Source organism: Dromaius novaehollandiae, chromosome 3 (genome assembly GCF_036370855.1).
Source record: "Dromaius novaehollandiae isolate bDroNov1 chromosome 3, bDroNov1.hap1, whole genome shotgun sequence".
In the NCBI taxonomy this organism is placed as follows: domain Eukaryota; kingdom Metazoa; phylum Chordata; class Aves; order Casuariiformes; family Dromaiidae; genus Dromaius; species Dromaius novaehollandiae.
In genome coordinates this window covers 93,948,343-93,975,007 of record NC_088100.1, presented here as the reverse complement: position 1 = coordinate 93,975,007, position 26,665 = coordinate 93,948,343, and the positions used below count along the sequence as shown (strand labels likewise).

Here is a 26,665-nt window from a genome sequence, read left to right as displayed (position 1 = left end):
GTGTTGGAGTGTCTGAGGAAGACTAACACTAGCTGTCTTCCTACTCAACTAGCTGTCTTCCTATTCAAGACAAACTGGAGTCTGACTACACCAAATCATGCTCTAGGCCTCCTTTGGGGCCCTAGAAGAGCCCCATCTGTATACATGGAGACCCTGTGCAGGTGTGCTTGCTAGCAGCTGAAGCTGAGGTCCCAGCCCCACTTCCCCATCACATGCCTGTAAAGGCTAATCCACATGCTTTTTGTTTCCCAGCCCCACATGTCCACCAGAATTGGTGCCAAGCAGTCTTCCACAACTGCTTATTTAATCAAAGGAGAGATGGTACCATGGTCTGGAGGATTAGAGCCATGATAAAGGCTGAAGAACTGGTAAGGCCAGGGCTGTTTTGCTGCCCTAGGCAGCTGCTCACCTTGCCCGGAGGGACTGAATCTCTTTGTGGGTGAATTCCTGCTGGCGTGGACCAGTGCATTTACTGGGAGCTGCAGAGAGAAGCAACAGCAGCAGCCTTTATTTCAGCACTGAGTGCATGGGCTGCCTTTGAACTGTCTGGGTCTGAGTCAGGAGCAGTGCTGAATTCCTCCACAGCTGTGGCCCTGCTGAGCTCCTAGCTCTGAACTTATCCTTTATCACCCTTTCCCCTTACTGTGTTGAAATCAAATGTTTTATTTCTCTACCACAGCTAGCCTTCCCTGATCACTTTGTACCTTTAGTAGTATATCTTCCTTCCCAACAGAATTTCATTGAAGAGGAGTTTACTTTAAACAAACAAAAACAAGGATTTGATCCAGCTGTCTATTTTATCTATTCAAACTCATCAAGGAAGGCAACACTGCTGTCTGGGAAGGGCCTGGTTTCTGCCTGCTCCACCTTTACATAGGTTGTATTGTTACAGGTCTGCTTGGAGAGTTCCCAAAAGACTAGGGTGAACTCTGGCTGTATAGCTAGAAGCAGTGCCTATGGAAAGATTGTAGGTCTTCTCCACTGCTTTCTTAGAGCTGGCCGGAAAGCTGCATTTCGACCAGGAGGTATGTCCTCCTGGTTCTATGACATTAGGTAGGCTTCATCCTGTGTGTTTTTATATACTGAGGATTTTTACTAAAGAATTCCCTAGGAGCAAAAGGCAAGCCCCAAATATGGGGTGATACAAGTTGTCCTCAATCTCTATAGAAATGTCAAGGCTGACTTCTTTCCACAGCTACATCTGTTTCTTTCTTAGACTGGAGAGTAAGGGAGGTTCCTAAGGATGCACGTCCTTAGCCTTTTACAGGGATCTCTGGATAAATACAAGTTGTAGAGGGAGGTCCGGGCTGTAAAACAATAGGAGACATTTCAAATAAATTTCTAGTTTTGCTTATAGTGCAAATGCCTCCCTTTCTAGGCTGATGGTATTTCTTAAAGAGTAAGCAATCCCATGAGAAAGAATCTCTACGTAGAGAGAGGGAGGTATGAACAGAGGTAAAATGTCATACAAACTGCTTATTGAAGGGATTTTCAAGGAGCTGAAGCATTAGCATGAATTAGCATGGCCCAGAGGACACAGAGCAAACGGGAGCTTCTCTGCATCCAGACAGTGCCCTCTGATGAGATGCTGCATATGCCCCTGTGGAAGGAGTTGTAGCAAGGCAGGCTGAACCCCTCCAGGAGGATCTCCATCCCATGATGGAGCACTGTGCTGTCTTGTCCCCACTGGCTGTGTACATGCTCTCACCACTGGGCCTGCCATGTTGCAATGCAGGTATTTGAAGATTCACTCAGCTCAAGATGCAGTTTGTTTTCCGCATTGCTGGGCTGTACATAAGCAAGTGTCCAGTGGAGAGAGTGGCAGGCACCAGCCTCCCTCTTTGCCTCCCTCTGCCTGTGGAGGGCAGAGGTCTCCAGGAAGGATGGAGAGGCTGGGGACTGGGAAACTACTAGGCTGAGCATCCAGACTGAAGGCAGCCAGGCCTCGGGCTCAATGGGGGATAGGCAGAGGGAACTTGCTCCCAGACTGATCCCACTGATGTTGCAGCCCAGCTTGTTAGATCCACTATGAATTGCCATAATCACTCCTCTGTTCGATGTGGGAAGCCATCATGCAGCACAGCAGCATGATGAGCTGGCACACTGGAGCAGAGCTGTTCTCCAAGGCTGTGTTCAGGGGTTGTGAAAACACAGCTGGGGTTGGAGCCGGGAGTCAGATGCTTCATCTGGCCTGTAGGGAAGGACATTCTGTACATATTGTCCCCTGTTCCCCTGTAAAAAGTTTAAGTATGGGAAAGGGATGTGATTAAATGAGATAGCATAATGAATTTGAAGTGAAGTTGGAGAAAAGCCTGAGGCATCGCAATGCTTGTCCTTGCTCCGCGGTCCTGGAGCACCAGACTCCATACCCTTCCTCTGCTGTGTTCTGGCTGCATATTAGATGGGCCTTTGCTTTTCTGACATAGCATTGGTTTAATGTTACAGAGTGTAGAGATTTTATTTTCCTTTTTTTAGTTCCTTAAACCTGTTGTCCATGCGTAAGAAAACCTATTACTGATTGCAAACAGCCTCTGAGGGAATTCCGCTAAGAGGTAGCAGGATTTTGTTCTGTAGAAACAGCATCAAAGATGGGTGTCTCTCATCATTCGTCTTTCTATGCCAATGCTTTCTCTAATCAGTCCATGGATCAAATGAGCAAAGGAGCAAAGGAGCTCAAGCATAGCTCCATTACAAGTCTGCTCCTACCACATCACCATCTGCTCTGCATGCACACAGGCAGGTGTGGATATTCTGGAGAGAAGGAGCTATAGCTGCAGTTTGCCTGCCTTCCTCCCATTAGCACTCACATTCTTCATCACATGAGGCACGCATGACCATACAATTGAATTTATGCCTGCAGTCCCCACGTACCCTCCCCTGCAAATATATCCCCCTCAGGTTGCCCACCACGTGTCCACCTTGCCTCTTTACAGCGTTGTGTTGTTGCTTCTCTACTGGTCCATTCCCTCCATCCCAACATTCATATGCACACTGAGCAGGCTGGATAGTGATGGATCATAGATCAACCTGTGCAATTGGCTTTGCTGTGTCAGGGGATATTGCTTCCAGCCCATACTCATTTGATGGTGGTTTAGGAGGTCAGGGTGGAAATGTGTTTGTTTCTTTGATTTTTTAAATCCATAGTAAAATCCAAGAAAACTCCCTATAGCCAGATATAAGTAAGCAATTTTACAGGTTTGCTGTAGGGGAAACATTGCCAATCGAAACTTAACACATTGATGTTTTTATCTTCAGAAAGGCCTTTCTGCAGCAAGGAATTGGAGGCACTGATTCTGTTGATCCCTTTCACCATAGTTTCCCCACCATAATTAAACTAAAAGAGAATACCATAGCAATTAACAGGCCTGTGACACAGCACTGACCATGCTCAGTGCCTCTCTAAATCTGAAGGTGATGCCTCACAAATAGAGCTGCGATAGTTGGGCTTTCTAAACCCTGGCAAAGACTTGGTTTCCTTGGTATGTGTGAGATCTCTGAACCCTCCTATTTTGAAATCACTGAGGAAATGGCTATAGGAAAGGGTCCATGCAGTGACTTTCTGACCTGACACAGAGGACCCTGCACGTCATGCTGAGACCAGTTAAAAACATGGTGAAATAACGTTCTGTGTCATCAGGATCGGAAAGAAGCCAAGAGGCTTTAATTGTGTTATTCGACGTTATTAACATAAGTTAACGTATGAAGCACCATTATAGACAGTGGAAGAGCAGATACATCTTACCAGGGAATGAAGACAGATGTCATTCCTAAAAATTATGCCTTAGTACAGGCTGATACTCTCTGTCTCTATTCATGCTACCATTCTTTTTTCCATTCTGTTTCCTAGCTCTCAGAGCAACAACTTTCTACCACAGCACCGTAACTGAGAACACCAGCCCGCTGCTGATTGCTTTTCATTAACATCCATTTAAAGGAGAGAGAGAGAGTCCTGTATTTGTTCTGGGCATTACAAACAGTAATAGCTTCCTTCTGGGAACTTTAGTTTGCCCCTGGGATTTGCCTGCACTAAGCTTTGAGCTTTTTCTTTGTGATCAGTTACAATAAACCACACTGAAGGAAGTGCTCAAAGCCCTTGTCAGAAAGGTGAGGGCTCTTTTCTCCCTTATCTGGTTTTGGGCCTCACATTTGGTGTACAAGTGCCTCTGCCAGGGTGCATAAGGTCTGAGTTGTCTCCATACTGTGTCTCTCTTTCATTCCACTGGGCATCTCCTGCCCTGACTCTGTTTATTCTTTTCACCCCAGTTTATCTTGCCTACAGTTGAAATACTGTGGGAATTTCCATGGAGGCTTCAGGGGAATATCCCTGTCTGTCTGGTCTCAGCTGGATGCCAAGCCTGAAGTGTGGATTCTCGTGGATAGCTGATCTCGTGAGATTGCCCAACCCAGGGCAGGAATACTTCAAGAAGGCTGTTAGGAGCTGCAGTGCAGTCAACCCACGTGCTGCATGTGAGCCTACAGCCAGCCCAGCTCCTGGCTGTGAATCCTGACCAACTTCCTGATCCAGCCCACAGAGCTGTGCAATGTGAGGCACAAACCTCTATCACCCTGCTCATGATATTGTCCTCCCTTCACTTCTTAGCTAGTCTGCCTTCCCTCCATGCATACTTCATTTATTGAGCTGTGTGTCAAACTCCGCTTACCTCACCCCAGCATTCACCCTCCCAGCTGCACTGCAGAAAAGTCTCATGGAAACCTCTGCCTTCTCTGCCACCCCACATGGACTGTGCTCAAGTCCTGGCCTTACAGACCCTGCTTCGCTCCTGGTGCTGCCTGTGACAGCACTTCTGAATCTGCTCTGTGATTCAGTGTGGATCTGCAGTGTGACAGTGAAGTCCCCATCCTGTGGAAACTGAGAGAAGACCTTTTTTGTATTGTGAGAAAGTAATTTTTAAAGGCATCCCTTGGGCTACTGTGTTTCTCAGCCCAGCTGGTGCTCTTTTGTGTGAGTGCCACTCTCCTGAAATGCCAGCTTTGGTCTTAAAGGGAGGCAGCAGAAGGTACGGCTCCTGCTCACTGTAATTGATTCTTCATCACTCATCACTAGCCTTTATTCTCCCTTTTGATTGGGAAGAAGGAATAATGCAGATTACAAGGCAAATGTTGAGACTGCCTTGTTTGTGGAGAGATACCAACAGGCTTTCTCGTGTCCTGGGATTTTCATTGTGTTCTTCTGTCTCTGGTCAGCTGGAGAGATTTAGCACTAGATAGATGGCCTGTCTTTGTATGTGCATCACCACCAGGTGCCCTTAGGAAATGCCAGAAACATCTGACGGAGCAGATGAGGAAGGGAAGACAACTACAGAAATAGGTAACAAAACTGGCCAGCTGGAAGTGGATTCTGATATAGCAAGCTGGTCATGACTTCAGTATAAAACAGAGCTAAAGGGGTGGCTATGGCAGCTGTCACCCAAGAACAAACCAGATGGGCCTTTTGTATCTCCACTGATGAAGGCATGATGGCTGGAGAGCAGGTCCCACTTTGTTTTTTCTCCAGTTTGTCATCAATGGAAAGGCAGAAGAGGCTAGGCACTCCCATTCTCTAGCATCTTCTTTCTAAGGTCTCAGATCACTTGTAAAATGTTTGGTACATTTCTGAGTTCCCCTCCAAGCTAGTGAATGTTATTATCTTCTTCATCATCATCATCATCATATCATGTCAGCCGGGGGGGGGGCGGGAAAGTGCAGAGGGTAAAAGCAATTTGCTTAGGATCAGGTGGCAAGTCAGTGTCACAATGAGGAATGAGGTCCTTATTCCCCACACATCTGTGGCGTGTGCACTGGCCACCTCCTGCAAAGCGGCATTTGGATATATAATCTCTAGGAGGCACCTTTGGGATGTTACAAGCATCGGGTGGCTTGTTCGGTCTGAACTCATGTGCTATGCTGAAAGCTACAAAGGGAGTGAGGATAGTTAATGAGGCAGGAGAAGGATGTCACCAGGTTGCACAGAGATGGGTGTGGGCAATTGTGCGTTCACTGGAAGTCAAGAGCTCTGGACACCAACTCACATGTCCCCACACCTCTTTCCATTTGAGCCAGAGACTTTGTCTACCTTGTGCATATGGATTTTGATGACTCTAAGTGGGAAGCTGGAGCAAGGTTTGATTTTAGGTCAGTGTGCTGAACCCAAAGCTTTCTCTTGGAAAGCACACAGCCCTGCAGCACTTTTTCTATCACACAGCTGGCTTTCAAGGCCAGACTCAAAAGTAGAGATTAAGAAGCTCTGAGCAATTAGAAAGGTGACTCAGGGCTTTATGTAGCAGAGGATTGCCATGTTATATGGCTGTGTCCATAGCTCAGATCTGAAGGTTCATTTCCGAGCACCTCCATCGCAGGACACATGCCCTTGAACTGGACTGGCAGAGTATGACAAACCAACACATGGAAGAGTAGAATAAACTAGGAGGCCTACACAGTCTTTAACATGTATGTGAGCCCAGTTCAGATGTGTCAAAGGCTTCATCCCTATTTAGTTCAAGGACTTGGAGTCTCTGTCATGCCTCCTAGAAGCACATTCCTGGTGACAGAGCGTTCTGGTGCAGGGAGGTTTTGTGGTTCTTTCCCAGCCTTGGGGAGGCTTTGTAAGCTAGCAGGACTTGCAGGTAGGGCTACGAGCAGCAGATCTGACCTCCCTTTGCAGCTCTGACTGATTTGTAAGACTGTCAGGGACACATTGCACAGCTGTCATGACCTTCAGTTTTCAATGTGTAGACAGCGATGGTGAAGCATTGCACATTGTGGGAAGATGAGGTTACCTCTCTGCTAATTGAAAACCATCTGAAGAACATCTGCTTATACTCAGTATAGTTTTATTAGAGGATTTGGGGGCTGAAAGGTGTGAGGACATGAAGCTGTCAGCCAGGATATGCTCAGGCTTGGTTTGGATTTAGGCCAGTCATTCACAGCCAGTGCTTAGGGGGCACTAATTTGCATTCCAGATACTTCTCTGGGTCCCTTTGTATTTTGCCTTCCCTTTTTTCTAGGGCACCAAAGTTCATTTGCCGCCTGATTTGTCTTAACGCTGGCTACTCAGCCAAGCTCTTGTACAGCAGATCCTAGCTGCAGTCCGTGAATGAGGTTGGAATAGCAGATGATTTCTTTTAATCCATGCTTGCTGGCAGCTTCATGTTAATTCTTCATTCACTTTCAGCCGCTCACTTTACCAGCTCTGGAGTCATGCAGTGGCTGCTGACCTCAAGAGAGAGAAGCAAGCTGTTCGCTCCTCATCTTGGGTTATGTTGTGCATCCAAGGTGGGAAGCTGGGTACCTCTGGGGAAGGGCATTTGACAAAGCTATTTCCAGGCAGAAGGATATTTCCCCCCTTTCTCTTATTCAGATTTGGCTTATAGGAATTAGCAGTAAGCTCTGTTGTCTTCTTCCCCTGTCTCACTGCATCACAGGTGATGTTCAGACAACTCAGGGAAACACTTCTTTTTTGAACTCACGGTCTCATGCTCTCTTCATTCAATCAGGCCTTTATCTGGTTTTCTGAGACAGCCTAACAGACTCCTTCCCTTAGTGCTAATGCTTTTGAAAGTATTTCCAGGCAATAACCATGCCCTTTTTTTCTCAGTTCACTAAATTATATTATGTTTCATTCTTTTAATCTTTTATTGTAAGTCACCCACTCAGAATCTAAACATTTCATCATCTTTATTATATATCTCTGAACTCCCTATGATTTATCTCTCACTTTTCTGACAGCCAGCCACTCAACAGGGGTACTTCCAGGTCCTTATCCTTCAGATAATGACCCTAAGGCTGATATGCCAAGAAGGAACAATTTCAAGATATCATATAGGAGGTTATATAAGAAAGGACTGTTCAGTCTCTTTCCATGACCTCTCTCTGCTGCCTCTTGGAAGGGCATACCCAAACTGGAATGCAGTATCCTAAGCACAGTCTGACTATGGGCATATAAGTAAAGGCTATTATTGCTTCTCTGCTCTCAGATGTAGTACTTTTGTGTATGGAGACCAGAAACACTGATAAGCAACAGTGTGACTAGAGCTGTGGTTGTTTTTTTTCAGTTCACAAGCTGAATTGAAAACAGAAAAATATTATTTCAGTTCAACCAGAGCGAATGTTTAAAAATATATTTTCACTGAAACAAAAAAGAACAAGAAAAGTCAGTTGGAGAGATTGCTAAAAAGATATACTGTTGGAAGACAAACTGAGATAGTTTCATTTGTGGTGGAGGGTAGTGGGGGTGTGACACTTTTTTCAAAGCGAAAAATGGAAATGCTTTGAGATTTGTTGGCTTTGGTTTTTGTTTTAATGGCAGACAAAACTATTCGAGAATTGTTTTGGTTGAAGGAACTTGAATTCAGTGCTAATTCACAGAGTGTTTGCGTCATACGAAAACGTATGGGCTGGGAGGGAAAGGCAGTGTGGTACAGGGAATGCTGCCCAGCGCTAGCAAAGAACTGCTGCTCGCTCCAAGGCCTGCATCCAGGGCAAGTAGCTACTGAGGACACAGGTCATATTTCTGCAGCTAATGCCCAGGGCCAGGGGCAGCGAGAAGGCATTAGGCTACAGAGTATATGTCATGTGCTTGTGGTGAACTGGGAGAGGGGAATGTGAGTCCCGGGCTCCCCAGTGGAAGAGGGATGTGGAGAAACTGGTGAGGCTCCAGCACAGGGTTATCAGGGTGGTACCTGATACCTGGGGGAACTCCTGGAGAAGAAAGGTTGAGGGAGCTGGGCTTACTCTGGCAAAGAAGAGGCTGCTATCAGCCCTTGGTTTCCAACTATCTGAAGGGCATTTACAAAGATAATAATTGAAAGCCAAACTGTTCTCAGTAGTATTAGACAATATAGCAGGGGGCAGTGGCCACAAACAGTAGCTTAGGAGGTTCATATTAGACAATAGGAAAAGCTGATGTTCTGAGAGGATTTCAAGACCTAGCCAGGCAAAGCCGTGCTACTCTGATCTAGAGCTGGAGACAGCTCCAAAGCGTAGGTTGGACTGGATACCTCCAGAGGCACCTTGCAGACAGCATTTTTGTCTGCCGCTTCTTGCACTGGGCCACACCAGCCATGCTACAGACTGCTTCTTCATCATCCCATCCTCTCTATCTTCCTCTGGGTCTGTGTCCTCACTTGGATAGCCCAGACAGATGAAACATTGCAAAAGTGACACGTTTGTGTCAGCCCATGAGAAACCTGGTTCCTTCCAGAGGATACCATGGTACTGGGGCTCTACAGGCTGCTCCTGGTCTCACTGGGGCATGTGAATGTGATGGTGGCATGAGGCTGGGCCCCAGAGCTACACCGGGTGTCAGCACAGCAGGCTGGCTTACCTGCCTGCCCCATGATGCCAGTGCCCAGTTTCTCTCTTACAGGCTCCTTAAACCTACTGGTTCGTGTGCGGAACAAGCGGGCCATCGACACGCAGGTCTGGTCACTCAGCGGGAACCGAGGGAACATGTGGCAACAAGCACACGTTCCCATCAACCCGCCAGGGCCTTTCCAGGTAAGTGAGGTCCACAGCCAAGGAGGCCGCTGTCACCTACTCTGTGCATGTGCCGTGGCCTGTAAGAGATTTCCCAGTACAGGTCTGCATCCGTGGCGCAGGGGCTGATCAGGCCTGTGCCTGGGAGCGCTCCTCTCCCAGAGAGTGATTGCCTGGAAAGTTCACCAGCAAGAACTTAGTGGAAGCATGAAAATCAAATCCACTTGTCTCTGAAGTCAACCAACTCTGTTATGCACAAGCGGTGGTTTGGTACTACAAATTTTCTGAATATTGTTAGTCTGGAAAATGCTTGTTGTAGAGTTCCTTCTAAGCACCAGGTCTGTGCAACAGGTCTCTTGCTCCTGAGCAGCTGAAGAATGCTGGCCCCAGCATGCCAGCCTGTTGGTGTAAGGTAACTCTGAGTGCTAGAGGTTTCTTATAGTGTGTGCTACATCACCCTGACTATCCCTCTGGCTTATGACTGTAGAACTGCTTGTGAATATGAACTGGGCAGCCTGTATCTAGTGCTTGTAGAGTAATTTATGAGTACCAGGGAAGTGTGCTGCTTTGTTACTGGAGGTTTTATTGCTGATATTCGTGCCCAACATGTTATTTTGCTGTTACACGGCAGCTTGTGAGAGCTGGATCTGTGCAGGCTGTTAAGTTGTGGTACTGTGGCAAAACACCCAGCAAAATTTTGAGTACTACAAAATAATAAAGAAGAATTTAGTTACTCTGTCAAGTGCTGTTCAGTATTAGCTGTTTTATTAGTGCAGAATACTTAATGAAAGCGGAGCTCTACATGCTCATTTTTTACTCTGCAGACGCTCAGTGTTAACTTACATGCACAGAGGTTGGTCCTGTAAGCTGTGGGGCCCAGCTTTCCAGATCTTATGAGTACTGAAGAAATAGGGAGGAATCATTCACTTAGGGATGTGCACAGATGCTCCGTCTGGCCAGTACTTTTCCCTGTCCACCCCAGGCGTACTGCCTTGTTGTTTCAGGGTGATCCATGCAGGCTGTGCAGTGATTTGTCTTTTTCAGTGTTCACTGTGGTTTGAGCAAATATTAGCTATTCCTGGGGGGAAACCTATGGGGTGGGGGTGGGGGGGCGGTATGAGTTTGCCAGTGCTAAGATGAGGGGGAATGGTTAATGGGAGGAGAGTCATGACTGGGAGTGGATTTGCCATGATGGAAGAGAGGGGGCCCATGTTTGAGGATGTGCTGGATGATAAGGATGGATAGCGCACTCGGCAGCATGAGTTATACCCCATTGAGCATAACTCAGCCCTGAACAGTCCCTGTGCACCTCCAGCTGGATGGGCTCTTGCAACGTTGTTGAGCTTTGCAGCCCCAGCACTGGGCTGTGACTGGGGCTCAGTGTGCAGGCACGGGATGGGACTGCTGCTCTCTGCCTTTCCCCGTTGCCCCAGTGGGCAGTGATTGAGCGGTATCCAGGCTGCGAGCACAGGCAGGGGGCTATGGAGACCAGTGAGGGAGCTGAGGCTGACACAGCCACAGCAGTCCAGCTTGGAGAACAGCAAGACGAGTCTCCCTGCTCTTCCCGGTGTGGAGTGAGGGTGGGAGGCCAGGATCTGACGAGCAATCAGCCCAGGAACAGGACCCCTGCAGGAAACCAGCCCGACAGCCACCTCAGGTATTGAAGAGCATGGTATCCAGAGATGGCCGTAGCCTTGCAAGGGTCTTAGGCAGACGTTAAGGCTCTGGCTCCCCTTCCTCTCAACCCGCGGGCTGTGGATGCATGTTGCTCCCCAGCTTGGCCTAATGGCTTGCACTGAGGACCTTGGCTTCCTGCTGGGAAGCAATGGGTAGAAAGAGCCTTTGTGGAGATGAAGAACGTCATTTGGCGGGGGAACACTGTAGTGGAGCAGCCATGAGCAGCATTAGCTTTCTTTTGAGGAAGTGCTTTGGAGTCTGTGAGAGGAGGCATTGCCCCTGTGAGAGAAGAGGGAGGCTGGGAGTAGGAACTGCCATAAAAGTCAGCTACTAGTGCTTGAACTTTCCTAAGAAATTGCTAAGGCTGCGAGAAAGAGGGACTTTCCCTCTAGGACTGCTGGGACCTGATGACAGCCAGTCTGTGCCCTACTCATCCCTGCAGGGCCCTGCAGTAGGGCTGTTCCTCCAAAGGGAGAGGTTCCTCTGCAGCCTCAGCCTCACTCTGTGCTCTGTCGCTCTGCTTGCAGATCATCTTCGAAGGCGTCCGTGGCACAAGCTATGAGGGGGACATTGCCATCGATGATGTCACTCTGAAAAAGGGAGACTGTCCGAGGAAGCCCATTGGCCCAAATAAGGGTGAGAGTGTGCTTGCCTCAGAGGAAAAAGAGTCAGTGTGAGTGCACAGATGAATGCATGTGCTCGGGATATTCAGCTGATTTCGAACCACATTCATGAATGGATGGGTCCCAGAAGATGGTCTGATTGTCTCAGTCAGCAGAGGGGCTGCCAGGCCCTTGAAGTTGTGCTTTGTAGTTATGAGTCATCAAGAGCTCGAAGGAATAACCAGATCCTTTAGGGACTGTGCTGCCAGACGCCAGCTTGCTGAAGTCTGCATTAATATCTTGGGGTTGGGGTCTCATCCCTGACATACACCACAGGTAGCTAAAGGCTTCTGCAATATCTTGTTTCCCAGAAACCCTGGACATGAGAGCTTTGGAAAGAGAGAGATCTTCAGACTTTAAGGGCTTCTGCAGCATTAAGTCAGTCCTTCTCCAGCAACAAAATTCTGCATCTTGAGGCCTGGAGCCAGGGAGAACTGAGCTTCTTCCCATTTCCTTCCAAGCAGAGAGGTTTAGCCAGGCAGAGTATCACACATTCTGGGATGCGAGCAGGCTACCTGAGCTGGATATCACCTCTCCCCCCTGATCCTCACAGTGGGTGCTTCAGCTAAGCTGTTAGCATCCATAAGACCATGCTCCATGTCTTCACTGGAGAGATAATTCCCTGGCCTAATTCACCAGAGTCAGATAGTCAGCTTACGGTTCCTTCAGCTTGATTTTCTTCCATTCCCCTTAGCTGTACAGTGGTCTTCAACACTGTCCCATTTCTTGTTCTTTAGAGTTTACACCAGTGAGGTATTTACACACAAAACAATCATTTTGCAGGCAAGAAAAGACAGCTTGGTCTATGAATTTAAAATCAGAGCTAAATCCCTCCTCTGTCATCACCTTTCGTATATCCCACCAGCCCTATCCCAGACCAGCCACATCTTTCTCATTCCAGCATTGCAGAAATGGAGACAATTCCACTCTCACTAGCATGTGTCATAACTTAAAGCCATAGCAAGGTGCACTGATAATAGTCCTTGAGTGGGAATCACTGTTGTGCCTCTCACCTCAGTGTAGCCCTGCCTACACCCTCAACAAGATGCCCCAAGTGGGCAGGAGAGCAGACGTTCAATGCATACAGACCAGAGCCAGCCAGGGTCTTGTGAGCAAGATGCAATTTTTAAATTTATTTTTGAAGGAATAATAACTATCAGAAACAAAAACTTGTTGAGAAAGAGTCACTTTTGGTAATTTTGTTAACTCCAAAGGTGAAAGGGGAAAAAAACCCTCAAAATAGTCAGAATACCCTAAAAATTTTAAAATTCCAGGTGAAGTTCAAGGTCTGTTTTAACCTAGACTGGCCAAACTGTAGCCAAAATACCAACAGATCATTTTTTTTTTGATTCAAGTTCAGTCTTCTGGGGATGAAGAGAAAGTTGGTTTGCAGAAGTAACTAAGATTTAACGTTTTCTCCTGAGCTGGAAAAGAAATAATTTTGGGAAGCTTTGAAAATGTCCAGGGGAGGGTAGAAAGATCTTTCATGAGATCTGGAATGTGCTTCATGTTTTGGAGTGGGAGGGAAGGATATGGCACTAATGTGCATTGACTTGTTTGATGCATCTGGACCCATCCCATCAGTAATTGCCTCTCTTTCCCTCTCTTTTTGTCTGGTAGCGGTTGCTCTTCCAGGAAGTGGAGTCCCAGTCCTGCACAGCCCTTGTCTTTGTGGCCCATTGACTTTCTTCCTTTACATGCTGCTCAGATGATGGCAAGCAAGTGTCCCTTCGGACCGAGACATTTCTGCTCCTTTTCTACTCAGCCACCTCTGCTCCTCTTCCTCCCCTCCTCACTGGCACACCAAAGTGTCCATATGTTACCAAAGACTGATAGGCATGATCACGCAAAGGGATCTGGTTCAGAGCTGGAGGACTCCTTGAGAAAGTCATAATGTCTAAAACAAACAAAATTAAAAAAAATAAAGACGAAATCAAAAAAGCATGTGTGTGAGAGAGACAGAAAGAAAGAGCAGAAGGAAGGAAGGAAGGAAGGAAACAGAAACACACAGAAAACAAGGAATGAAAGACAAAAATAGGAATGAAGAAGTGTAAAGAGCAAATGAAGGAGGAAAAACCACCCCCATGTTTCCTTGGGAATGTTGGACAGGGCTTCCTCAGGGAAGTAGGGACTTGTTTTAAACAAACAAACAAAAATATATTAAAGCACAAATTTCTACCGGAAAATTCTACCCTCTTTACTGCAGAGTCCACTGCCTGGTGGACATATGCCACAGTACTCCCCTTCGGCTCTCCAGGCCTTCCCACGGGCTGCGGCTACTCCACTCCAGCTGCAGAGCCCTGCAGTGACACACGGCCGGCCTCAGTGTGGGGCAGCAGCTGCCCTGCGTGCTGGTGGCTGGAGTATCTTGCCTCGCACCGCATGTGCTTCTGCACATCCGCATCTTCCAGACTCTCATGTGTTTAAGTGCCCCGTGTGTGATTTGCTTTGGCCAGTGCTGCCTTCCTTTCTCCACCCCTCTGTGCTTTCCACCCTCTAGCCCAAAGAAGACAGATGAGGAATGGACCCATCACATGGACCATGCTGAGAGGTGGAGAAGTCCCGGCTGAATCCAGCTGCAGCGTTGGCCTCTGAAAGCCTCCTTCTCTCTCAGCACCTCTTGCTGGGTAGAGAAACTGTGAAAGCACATAAGAGCTGCAAACAGGAAGGTCTCTCTGTGGGGCTGAGGAATGCAATGGGATGAGGTGGGGTGGGGTGGGAAGGTGGGGAGTCACTGCACATCAGCTCTTCTCTGTGAATGTTGGGATGAGAGTTGCCTCAGCCCTAGGCCCAGGATTGCTTCTCAGCCTCTCCTTCGTTAACTATTTATTTTGGTCTTTTATTCAATGTCTTAACTTCCCCCAGCTCAAGCTTTTTGGATTATGGGAAAAGTCACACATTTCAGCCTTCTCCACCACAAACCATGGGTCCTCTGCCCACACTCCAGCCCCTGCCAGTCCAGACAGCTCTGAAATGGCCATCTCACATCCTGAGGCCTTTTTAGCATGTGCAGCCCATTAGCTGCAGAGAGGGTGAAATGTGGCAACATCATTATTGCTCAGAGGAAAGGTGGCTGAATTTTGTCAGCATGGACAGTCTTGAAGCTACTCGATTTCCATCATTAAAGTGGTGGGCAGAGAAGCTGAAAGGTGGAACAGGCAGCGAAATGCCCAAGGATGGATGAAGGCAGGAAGCTTGACTCAAAAGAGAGGTTTACTCTGAACTATGGACCTGTTTTGCCACTAAAAAAAGGGGGAACAGACACAGTGATTGGAATTTCATCTTTTTTCCTGCTGGCATCATGAAAGGGTAAATCCGATGTCTCTCTGCTCCCGACCTGTTGCAGCCAGGTTTGTCCACTCCATTCTTGTGGCTTGGTCTAGGGGGAAATCAGTGTGGAGGCACTTGCTGCTCCATATGAACCCCCACTGGCCAAGTTGGAGCCATAATAGCCTTGCTGCGACTGGAAGCTGCTCCAGGTATATCTTACCTCCCTGCACAGGGCAGAGCTACTGTGGATTGGGGTTTACTAGCCCATGCTCAGGCAGTTCATTTAAGCAGGACTCTTCCTTCTAAGGGACAGCCCATCTGAACTCCACATCAGGGGCATCGCAGAGGTACAAGGTCCCTAAAGAAGCCCCCAGTGTCCATGGCTCGTTCCTCGCTTCTGATGAATATATTGGGACAGTAACATTTGACTAAAATTACCTGAATGTATTATCTGCCTCTTGTATTGCTTGGCTTCCTGAAATAGTTGAAGCCTCATTTCCTCCACTGATGGAGGACGAGAGCTTTCATTTAATCCCAAGAGATCCAGTTTAAAGTCCTGAAACCAGTTCTCTCCAGCTGCTGGAAGGGAGTTCATCTGCACTAATGCTCCCTGGCCAGCATCAGAGAGAAAAAAGCATATCAGCTCCAAGGAACAAGGGGAGCTCCTTCATATGATGTCTTGCAAGACATGAAAGGGGATAATAAGGGTCTCCCTTGCTCCTGTTTTGTTGATTTTCTCCACTTCCAAGAATGAGGACTGTGCCCTGTCCATCTTTTCCATCTCCATTCCTCTCTCCAGAACCCAGACTTGGATCACACAGTATATTTGACTGGGAGACCTGAGGCTGTCTCTCATGGCCTGGCAATGCTGTGGGATGTAGTGGTCTCCTAGAGTGATTCTGCTCCTTGCTCTCCATTGCTATTTTCATGGGCAGCCAGCACCCCTGCCACTCTTTCAGCTGAGCTCTTTCAGTCTAGTGCTTTTCATTTCCTTAGGGTTTGGTAGAGGCAAGAAGTCATCCTCCTCTTCCTGGTAAGAGTCTGCTTTCATTCCTAGGAGAGAGCTGGTACTTTCCAGGGGCCCTTGGATGCTTCATGGTGGCTCCTGATCTGTCAGCTGCAAAACATGTATGTTATTTTGCTGATGCTGGGGGGCTTTCATGGAGTAGAAGTGGAGAAGGGAGTATTTTCCTTTCTGTAAGAGTTAGCCCAGGGTAACCACATCACCTTTTAGGCTGTGAGCATCTCATGGCCTTGCTTCTACTGACTGCTTAGGCCTTTGGAAGAGTGTGATGGTGAGCAGCTGCAGACTCACGGACAAAGCGTTATCTCTGAGGCAAGTGCCAGCAAAGGGACACCACATTTTTAGAAAGGGAGACCTGTGGGGAGGATGTCTAGGCCCTGCTGCTAGCACCGTGCCTGCAAAGAAGGATGCAAATGCTTCACTAAGCTGACCCACTGCTCAGGGGTCAAGCAGCCCATCCTGCGCCGTGGGTCCAGAGCAGAACAAGCAGATCACTCTGGCCAGGGATGAAGCCTCCTGCTGCTGCAGGGCTCAGGTGTGCTGCTCACTGGCCCACTGGCCTGCATATAAATCTCAGGGAGTGCCTTCCCTCTTAGACCTCTGCTCTGCTATCTCTAGCTTGAGAGCAGCCAGTGGTATGTTTTGGGGAAAGTCATTAACCCGAGTGCCTCAGCATGTCAGAAGTACAGAGGAAGAAAGGCAGGAACTCATTTCCCTGGCAGACATGCTCAGAGTGTAGCAGAGGAAAGAGGCACTTAGCAGCAATGATGAGGAGCTTTGAGAGGAAGGAGGCTCATGTGTGGTGTGGTGGAGGGGGCAGTGTCCCTCTGTCCAAGGGAAGAAGCATTAGTGGTTTACTAACCTAGCCACATGCTTGAGGGGCAATTCTGCTTGAGGAAGTAACGCATCCCAAGTGAGATACAAAGCCATTCTCCTTACCCCTTGCAATTAAAGATCCCCTCACAGTTTTCACAGTGTTCTGGCTAAATTACAGTCCTTAAATGTAATTACAGATTGTTTTCTTACATATCTGTTGCAGTCCCAACTGGGTGCATTACGTTTCGCTTCCTGATGTTTTATGTTGCTCTGTGCCTATTGAGTAGTTGCTATATTCCACTCCAGAAGTTGCTGCATTTCAGTGATGGTGGAGATTATTCCTGTACATAGTATGAAAGTCCCTGCAGAAGAAAAGTGCAATATAAATTTAAGAGACTGTTTTTATTTACAAGGAGACCTCTGCTTGGTAGTTGTAGAAGTACATTAGGAAGAATGCTGTGTGGGTGTAAGCCGATATATACTCAATTTCTTTCTTTTTCAGGACATAAAACGGAAAATATGTGTGTGCACAGGCTCCTGGGTATAAGTTGTAGATATTAGAAGTAGTGAATGCTACTCTGTAGTTACAAGTGGGGCTTACAAAGAAACTTTCATTTGAAACCTCTTTTTGCAGTTGTTCATTGTATTCTGAAAGAATACTTTTTTATTATAGTTTTCCACAGTTCAGTGAAAGTTCCAATAACAGGTCATCAACCGGACTTGAATCTAGGGCTTTTAAAAATAAGAACGTAAATTCCTACCGCTTGCTCTAAAAAGCAGCTGCTGGCTGGTAATAGTCATAAGCCATTATTCTTCCATGTAGATCAGCCACTGGAAAGTGACAGAGCTAATATGTTTCATTTGATGTGAAGTTAAATAATTTGGAATGCCTGAGTGTAACTCTTCCCAGGCATACGGGAGTAGAAAAGATGTTTCATCTGCATGAAAAACTTCAGTGCGTTGCTTAGTGCGCAAATGATTCAAAATCTACCAAACTCTGAATTGTTATGATTGGCATGTGTGCAGATCTGCCTCTGCAGAATCACACAGCATGCTGCCTGAGTATCAGCTGTGGGAGAAATGATACGGAGCTCTTCTTCTGGGAAGTAGTTTTATTCTGGGAAGAGGTAGGGTAGCAATCAGGGAAAAACTGAGGTTTTTCAGGTGTTTAGGCTGGTAAATTTCAGGATAGTCTAGCAAGAATAATTTGTGGGTATATGTGTGTGTGTAGTAATGATGATACAAATTGTGTTTTATTCCCTGCTGCTATTCAAAGTACTGAAATTTAATCTCTTAGTATACAAAGTCCTGTGGGAGCCCTACTCCAGAATGACACAAAAATGCATTAGTGCCACAGGCGGAGCAGGCAATGGGTTCCAGCCCCTCGCCCTGGCCCTGCCCAGCATCCTGTACTCATAAAACAGCCCTATTTTGGGGTGGTGTCCTGCACTTCTCAGTCCAAAAGGGATGGTCACTGGAGAGTAGGAACTGGTGTTGTTAGGAGAAGTGTCTGTCCATTGCACTATCACTGCTTGTCTCCAGTATGGATTGCTCTCCATGCAAGGCGCTTGCAGGAGCAAACCCTGCTGCCCCCCCCCAAGCTCTCAGCAAAGCTGAGGTTGGAAGTTTTACCTGTGGGAATTAAACACGAGGTCCTTCACACTGCTCTGAGGACCTTGGTCTGCTCCAGGCAGTGACAGAGAAAGGAACCGGTGTGCTTTCTCTCCTAGAAGAGAAGTCACCCTGCTCAAAGAGACAAATATTTGCCTTAAAGCAGAGAGCAGAGGGTACTGCTGCATTGGTCCTCTCCATCTGAGAGCCATGTGGATGGATACGTACCTGCAGCCTTCCCCCTGGAATGCTGCAGCACCCTGACCCCTGCGGGTGCCTTTGAACAGGCCAGTGATGGGCTCAGGGGGACGTAGCACCGTGGGCCCTGTGCTTTAAGCTGGGTGCTGTGGGGCAGTGTCACGGCTCCCAGCGATGCCTTGCTCTGTGCCCAGGGAGCAGGACCCTGCTTTCTAATGGAGACGGAAGTTGCACTGTGAGTGTCTCCTGTGCAAACCAGACCCCCTCTGACACTCCTGGCTTTAGCAGAGACCAGCCCTGGTTCCTCTCTCTTTCTCCACTGAACTGCCCTGGCGGTCTTTTCTTTTCCAGGCTGCCCCCAGTGTGGGTGCCTCCCACCATGCAGTCACCATGCATAGGGCAGCAGAGCCTTGTGCAGGCTGCTGGGGAAGCCAGGTGTTGCCTCCTTTTGTACTGTACTGTGGCCCCACTGTTAACTGTTCATCCAGCTCAGCCTGGGAAGGCACTTAATGCAGAAACGAGGCATTTGCAGAGAAACAAGTCCTGGAAAGCTTTGGAAATTGCATTTTAACAGGACCCAATTTACACTTTGTGGTAATAACTGGCGTCTGGTGGTTTCCAGCAGGGAACTGAATAGCCCTGGTATACTCAGCATCCCAAATGATAGCTATGGTATGTATGTGCTTTTCGGCCCCTTCTTTGGAGAAAGTCAGTCCAGCTGTGGCACATGCTGTTTGGGCTCACCGCCTGCCACCGCCTAGCCAGCTGTGGGGGGAATCTGGGGTCTTCTATGGCTACCCAGAGCCTGGCGTGGTCATGGCAAACCAGAGACAGCCAAATGTGCCCTGGAGGCCATATGCATCCCAGGGAGCACTGCAGGGCAGCCCTGGGCCACCATCACCCAAATGACCTTTCCAGAGAGGCAGGAGATGCAGCTTGCAAGGGGCTGTAACCTCCAGGGCACCTCACGGCCATGGAAGAGACACACCATCCCACTCCATTTTGGCTGAGTGTGCCTTGGATCTAGTCCCCCAGGTTGGGTGTAATGTGGGCATGAGCCTCGATCAACAGCCCTTTAATCCTGCTAAATGAGAAAATGAAACTTTGTCACTCTCACAGCTTTTGGTAAGTGAGTAAGTCCAATCTCTCCTGACTAATTTCAGTGTACTGCAGCTGAGTGCAGCCATACCGCTCAGTTTTGCCATCAAGCCTCTTCCTCAAGGGGATGGAGGCAGCAGGTTTGCCAGGTTGGCTGTGTCCCCATGCTGTGTGGCCAGCTGGCTGGCTGCTGGGGACTGCAGGGCTCAGTCCCACAACGCTCTGCATTGCTTAGATCTGTTCTGGCACATTAGCCTTCTCACCTTGGCAGCCCTGGCATAGCCAGAGGGGCTGGTGGGGCTGCCTGGGCAGCAGTGGTGCAACTGGAAGACAGGAGCATTTCAGGGTGCATGTTGCCTCCCTCAGGGACCTAATGCAGGTTACATCCTGGTGCAGTGGTTTGATTTCCTCAGTGGCAAAAGAGGTCTCATAACAGCCCCATGGGCACCTGGAAGGATGGAATAAAGCATGTTTGTTTTATTCTTGAAAAGGAGAGGGGGAAGGCCAGGCTCCACACTGCATTTCACTGGTGGTGGGCTTTAAATAGCAGTATGGGCTTTAACTGGCAAGTTCTCACTTGCTAGATGATGGATACTAAAGAAAAGCCCTCAGACTAGATTTCCCGACTGGACCCATACCAGTAAGTTGTGCCAACCTGACCCCAGATCCTCAGCACATGTGTGTGCGAAGAGGCCGAACGACTCCGAGTTGAGCCAGCTGCCCATCAAACAGCAGGTGCCCCGGTTGGTAGCTAGCATGCGGAGCTGCGTGACGCCTGCCAGGCCACCCTGCCCACTGTGCCAGGGCTCCGAAGAGCAGGCAGCTGAACTGGCAAGTGAGCCGGCTGTGCCTTGGAGCCCTGCCTCGTCCCGTGTGGAGCGCTGCTGTGGCCTGAGGGGCGGATGCCTCCGCTGACGGGCAGTGCGGGAGCTGTGCCCCCACAGGGGATCCCACGGGCAAACTGCGAAGGGAGGTAGCACTCAGATCCCAGCACACGAGTGCTTCCTTTCACTCTGCTGCTTTTCCTGCTGCAGGATTTCCAGCATGGGGCAGAGAACGAAGGAACAAGGGAGAGGGAGACACTGTCTGCGTTGGAAGCTGTTGCAAAGGGAGAGCTGGGTGAACATGTTTTTTTCTGGAGAGCTGTGAAGGTCTGTGGTAAATTTGGGTTTTGCATGGGTCTGGGATGACTTATAAGCCATTTGCTGCTGTGGAAGGAGGCAAAGTTTTGTGCTCCTGTTAACTCTTCTCCTAAAGAGGGGTTTGGCCATGAATGCCTGACTTACAGTGGGGTTTTTTATCCCTAGGGTGGCCCCAACACAGCATAATACAGGGGCATCCACAGCAGTGTAGGCACTCAAACCTCATTGCTTTGCTGGCTCTGTTTGATGTTATAACGGCCAGGTCCTTGGCTGAAGCATAGAGCCAAGTGAAGGGCAATTACCTGAGCAACTGCCCTGCATATGTAGTTATATGTTCTCCCCATCTACCAGCCAGGCCTATAAGAAGATAAAAGGCCAGCTGCTGCTCGCAAAGAGGTGGTCTTTGGCTCTGGTCTGCCATTTAGGCAGTGGTGTGGCTTTCAGGCGCATAAAACCCAGCTGTTATAATGGAGATTTGCTCGCTGATGGTCAAAGCTTGCATAACTATAGTATGCCTCAGATAATCAGCAAAGCCAGGCACTGGGTAGGAGCTGGAACATGCCAGAGGTTATCTCTCCTTCTTAGCCACTCTGGGTGAGTAGCAACTCCTTTGCCCTCAGCATTACAGCTGCTCAGGGCACAGGCTGAGTCTGAACCAGCTAAGAGAGAGTGCTGCCCCACTTCCCTGTCTGCCTCTCAACTGCTGCTGGCAGCACCAGCTAGTTTTCTCTTGATGACTGCTTTATATAGTGTGGCACTGGGGTGAAGCTGTCTCCAGGTGTTGTTTGCACTGGTATATCCAGCGCTGGTGAGGTGAGGTGTTTGATGTTAGCAGCATGTAAAGGAATCAGGACTGGAAATTGAGGTGTGGGTGCCTAGCAGCTGCTAGCAATGCAGTGGGGAAGGACATAAAAGCCCTTTTTGGAGGCAGCAGCATCACCAGCTGGTTCCCACCTCTCCCTTCTCACACTGTCCACACTTCAGCTCATTGCAGGTCTCCTGCTGGTCCAGCCCATCCCTCAGCCATCCCAGGAGCTGACTGCAGATGTTCCCCTGCAAGTGCCTGATCCTGTGCTGAGCACTTCAGGCACGATGCTGAGCACCCTCCAAGGTGCCACATTTGGTATGTGTTGTCTCCCTGGGGCTTGTTCTTGGGAACCAGTTACTGGTATCAATAAACACAGAGTGACAGTGAGAAGAGGCCACAGCAGCATGGTCACCAGGGTTGAGGCTCAGACAGTGCCTGCATTGTGGTGAGAGGAGAAAATATATTTCTTTTTGTCTTTGAAATGCCATAATCACTGACCAGGGACAATATTTTAAGTCTTCTGTGTGTATGGCAGCATGTACCACACAGAGGCTAAGCAGTGAGGGAGGTCTGAGCACTGGAAATTTCCCTGGGAAAATTCAGATGCCAATGGAGGAAGGTGTTCACACACTGGGGAGCACAGGAGCTTTCCTGTGCATTTGTTCGGTTATTTTCTAAGGGCCTCGGGTATGTGCTATACTGGGACGAGAAGACCCTCTCAGAATTTGCTGGAGGTGACCTCTTGTTCTCCTTGAGCCTGGCTATTTGTCCTCCTTACCTTCCCACCCCCAGCTTCCCAGTGCATTGATGTAACTGCTGGCATGAACTCTGGGTAAAGTGGCCTAGTGTCAGTGCTTTCAAATAGAGTAGCTTGGCCCATATTCCCAGTTCTAGAGACCTTTACTGTCTCACCATAGAAGGCTGCACAGCATGCATTCATCTCTCAAGCCATTTCCAAAAAGCTGGGGATGCTACAGATATGACTCTTTCTTTGTGGTTTGGGTCACAGTTTTTTCCTGACAGCATAGAGACAATCTCTAACCTCTAGATGGGATGGAAAATGTGATTCCAGCATTGTTTTGCTTGGGTCTTTTCCCAGCCAGAACCATCCTGCCTGTGTTGCAGTGAACACAGTGGAGGGGCTGTTGCCCAACGTGCAGCTGTCTTATGGGGAGGCAGGTGTGGTATCTCCCATCTTTGGCCAAGCTTGAGCTTCAGGCAGTGTTTCCCACACTCTTCCTCACTCCATCCCCCACCCTGAACTTATCCGTGCCAGGCATTTCATTTCCAGTATGGAGAGATTAGCAGAAGACTTCGTCACTGGATCCCATAGAAGGGGATCACACCAAAATCCCGTCCTCAGCTCTATGAGTGGCAGGGAGAACCAGCTCAGGCCCAATGGTGAGCCACTTCAGTGGGATCCAGACCCAGTGAGACCGCACCACCCTTATGCTTCCAGGTCGCCGAGGCCAGTAGAATATGTTGACCTGACAGAAGCGTTTATAAACACCCCCCAAAAATAAGCTACACACAGATTCTGTGTATTTGGGGATAATATGGAGGACGGGGGGGGGTCCTCTCATGTTTCTTTTGCCATCAGTATCCTGGGTGGGGGTCCTGGAACAGAGCCCCATCCTCCACCCACCTCCCTCATTGCCACCACATCTTGTCCTGTCCCGCTCCGCCTCTCATAGGGTGCCACCACTGTCATCAAGCGGAGCTGGAACCCTCTCACCACCACGATACCAAGCCATTCACAATGTTTAAAGCACAAAACACAAAGGGAACTGACCTGAACCTTTGAAACAGGGTGAGGTGTTTTATAGACGTTTCCTCATCCACCCCCCGACCCTGACGCACCCGCCATATAATCTATAGAATCTCAGTGTGGATTGTTTCATTCAAATAAAGCTGCAGTACTCAAGTGCATGTGTCTGTGTGTCTGTCTGTGCCAAGCTGGAATGACAACCAGGAAACCTGGATACAGCTTACAATTTGTGCTCACAGTGGTTGGGGCAGGGAGAAGCTGGTATTACTGCCTAATGCTGAGGTGCATGTTTGACCCTTGGGGGTTTCCAAGAGGTCTGGTTAGGTCCCTGGGGAAGGCTTCTCATTTTTGCTCAGCCCCCTGTGGCAGCTGGTCATTGGACATGGCACTGGTAGATTTGGGGCACTCAGTGCTGGGGGAGCTGTGCAACGGTCAAGTGGGGTGGGCAGCACAGAGCCTCACTCTGCCCTCCCTTGATGCTCCGTTACCTTGCACTGTTGGCCACCTTTTCCAAATCTCTCTTTTCTGCCTCAAGCCTGCTGGTTCCTGCTGCTGCTAAGCAAAGTTGATCCTTTTCTGTCACTCACTCCTGGCCTCTCCTCTGAGGAGAGGAGGCTGGGCAGTAGCTCCAAAACTAGTAGGTGTCAAAAAAGCAGGCAGCTGTGGGACTTCAGTGTGGCACTAGAGCCACAGAGCACTCATCCCAGTGCTCCTCTCCACCTCGAGGTCTCCAGCACAGGCCCAGTTACTCTGGGGCAAATCCTGCCATTATGGAATGAGCAGTGCAAGCCATGACTCATGCAGCACTGGGGATTTTCTCAGGTGAAGATGTCTTCTCTGTGCCCACAGAGGTCTGCAGAGCTATTCCAGCTAAAGCCCAAGTACAAATTGCTTCATTCCAGCACTGTGGTTGGAGCGTCACGAAAGACAGCTGGATATGAGAGTCTCAGCATAGGTTTTTTTAACGTGCCATGAGCTGCAATTGTTGGCTGGAGCTTTATAGATGCTAAAATATTAAAGCACCATACAAGCACCTTCCCTGACTGCAGGCCAGCGGACCACATAAGCTACAGCCATACCCCCCACTTCTGCTAGGGTTATAATGCTAAGTCAGTGCCACCTGGAGCTACAAGAAGAAAGTTTGGGACAAGGGTCAATGCAAGGCAAAAGGGTCCTACTAGCCAGCCCAGCATTCTGCCTCCTATGCTTCCTTCACAGCAAGCAGATGTGAAACCCACTGGCAACATGGATGGATGGCTCCTTCAGAGGAAACTAATCACGCCTAGGAATCCCTCCCTTTCCTTCTCTCACATACTGAACAATAACTGCTCCAGGTGGGAGTCTGGAAGGGGCTGGCTATTGGAATCACTGGGGAGCTTTGAGTCTTAAAGATGGGAAGTACCATTGAATACATGCACATATATATATATAGTATGTATATGATATGTATGTATAGACATAGATACATGTATACACACATACACATATCTATATACACAGAGGTGACCTCTGTCGCCCCGGCACAAGCACAGTTCACCCTCACCATGCATGTGTTGAGACACAGAGTTCAATTCTGCAGTGATTTTTTTCCTAAAGGCCCCCCTCCTTTAGCACACAAGCTAGAACAGCTCTGGTGATGTGCGGGGGCTGGGTGGGAAAACAGGCTGTAGTCTGCAGGAACCTAGCTTCATTTCTTGCACAAGCTGGGAGGTACGTGAGGCAGGGGCTGCAGGCAGAGAAGGAACACGTGAAGCTGCTAAATATCACTGAGAGTGCAGGAGTCTATTCCACACACTGATACTTTGTCCTGTCACTTTGACTGTATTTTCAGTCATTAATTGCTAATTGCACCTGTTCTAGTTGTCCCAGCACTGGGGGTCTGCTTTGCAGAAGCACTCATAACTGTCAGGGTGTTGTCTGCTATCGAATGCTACACACACTAAAAGCATGTGGGCCCTGGCTCTCTCAAACTGCCATTGAGAATTACCTCTGGAAATTCAGAGTTTGTGCCTATGCCTTACTCCTTGCATGTAGTCCTCCACACAACCTACACACTAATTCATACATGGCATTTAAGCTGCAGTGAGCCATATTCTTCCCATGGGAAGAGGAGAGGATGTGTGGGCAGATTAGAAACTAGACTGAGATGCAGACTGTTCCCACAAGGTGCTCTGTACTATTGATTATAAAGCTGCTATGGCTCAGCCCCTCCTGCATGCACTGGAGTCACCTCCAAAGGTAGAAGCCATGTTAGTTTTGTTAAAAGTCTGTGATCACCGGGCATGCCACACCAAAAGGCCACAAGGGAATGAACTGTTTTTGTCTCTGGCTCAGGGGCTGGATGCTGTGCAATAAATAAAGCCTGGAGCCAGACAGTGAGTGATGAAGATCTAAAGGTGTATTCACTGTGTGCTCAAGTGAACCTGGTCCTTAACAGGAATCCTGGAGAAACAGTACTCGTGCAGTTGTTAAGAAGGGGAATGTAATGCAGATACACAAGGAGGCTTCACTGCTGTTCTGCAGGCTCCCGGCAGGCCCAGCGTGGATGCACCATGTTTTCCGCCTGTTTTTCCACACATACCTTGTTGGAGGGACCATGTTCCTGTGCAGGGCTACCCTGGTACCTGGCACTTGGTGGGGGCTGTTTCCTGGTGGGGTGACATGCAAACTGCAGTTCTCATCGACTCCCCCTCCCCAGGCAGCAGCAGGGAAGAGGGGCTGCTCCTCCTGGATGGGGACCCAGCTGTGTCTTGTGGGATACGATGAGGAGCAGAGTGAGGGAACGATGTGCCTGGGAAGGTGATCCTGGCACTGGGACAGGGTGGAGAGCAGCAGAACGCTGAGCTGGGACACCAGGTTTGGGTGAAGAGCCCTGCTTGGCAAGTGGGAGGATGGGAACTGCATGTGTGGTTCCCTGCCAAGTATCTGGGGATGGTTACAGGGGGCTTAGGAGGCAGATACAGCTGTGGTCTGTGCAAAATTGTGTGCTGTGTCTCAGTGAAGGTGGATGTGAGGTGGCAGTGTAGGTGTGTAAAAGAAGGGAGGGCAAAGCTGTGTGTATGTAGGTGCAAAGGGTGTGCTGAACTCATATGTAGCATTGTGCCTGTGTGTGAGAAC

At 48.7% G+C, this 26,665-nt stretch overlaps 1 protein-coding gene across 2 annotated transcripts in view; it reads left to right on the top strand.

Annotated features, from left to right (window-relative positions):
* MDGA1 (MAM domain containing glycosylphosphatidylinositol anchor 1) overlaps positions 1-23,704 on the top strand; it is a 155,098-nt gene extending 131,394 nt beyond the window's left edge. For both annotated transcript variants that reach the window (XM_026122974.2, XM_064509527.1), the window contains exons 15-17: positions 9,365-9,495; positions 11,679-11,787; positions 13,434-23,704. In XM_026122974.2, the coding sequence (XP_025978759.1) occupies positions 9,365-9,495; positions 11,679-11,787; positions 13,434-13,525 (332 nt within the window). In that variant the 3' untranslated portion in view covers positions 13,526-23,704. The remainder of the gene's footprint in view (positions 1-9,364; positions 9,496-11,678; positions 11,788-13,433) is intronic.
* The last annotated feature ends 2,961 nt before the right edge of the window (positions 23,705-26,665 follow it).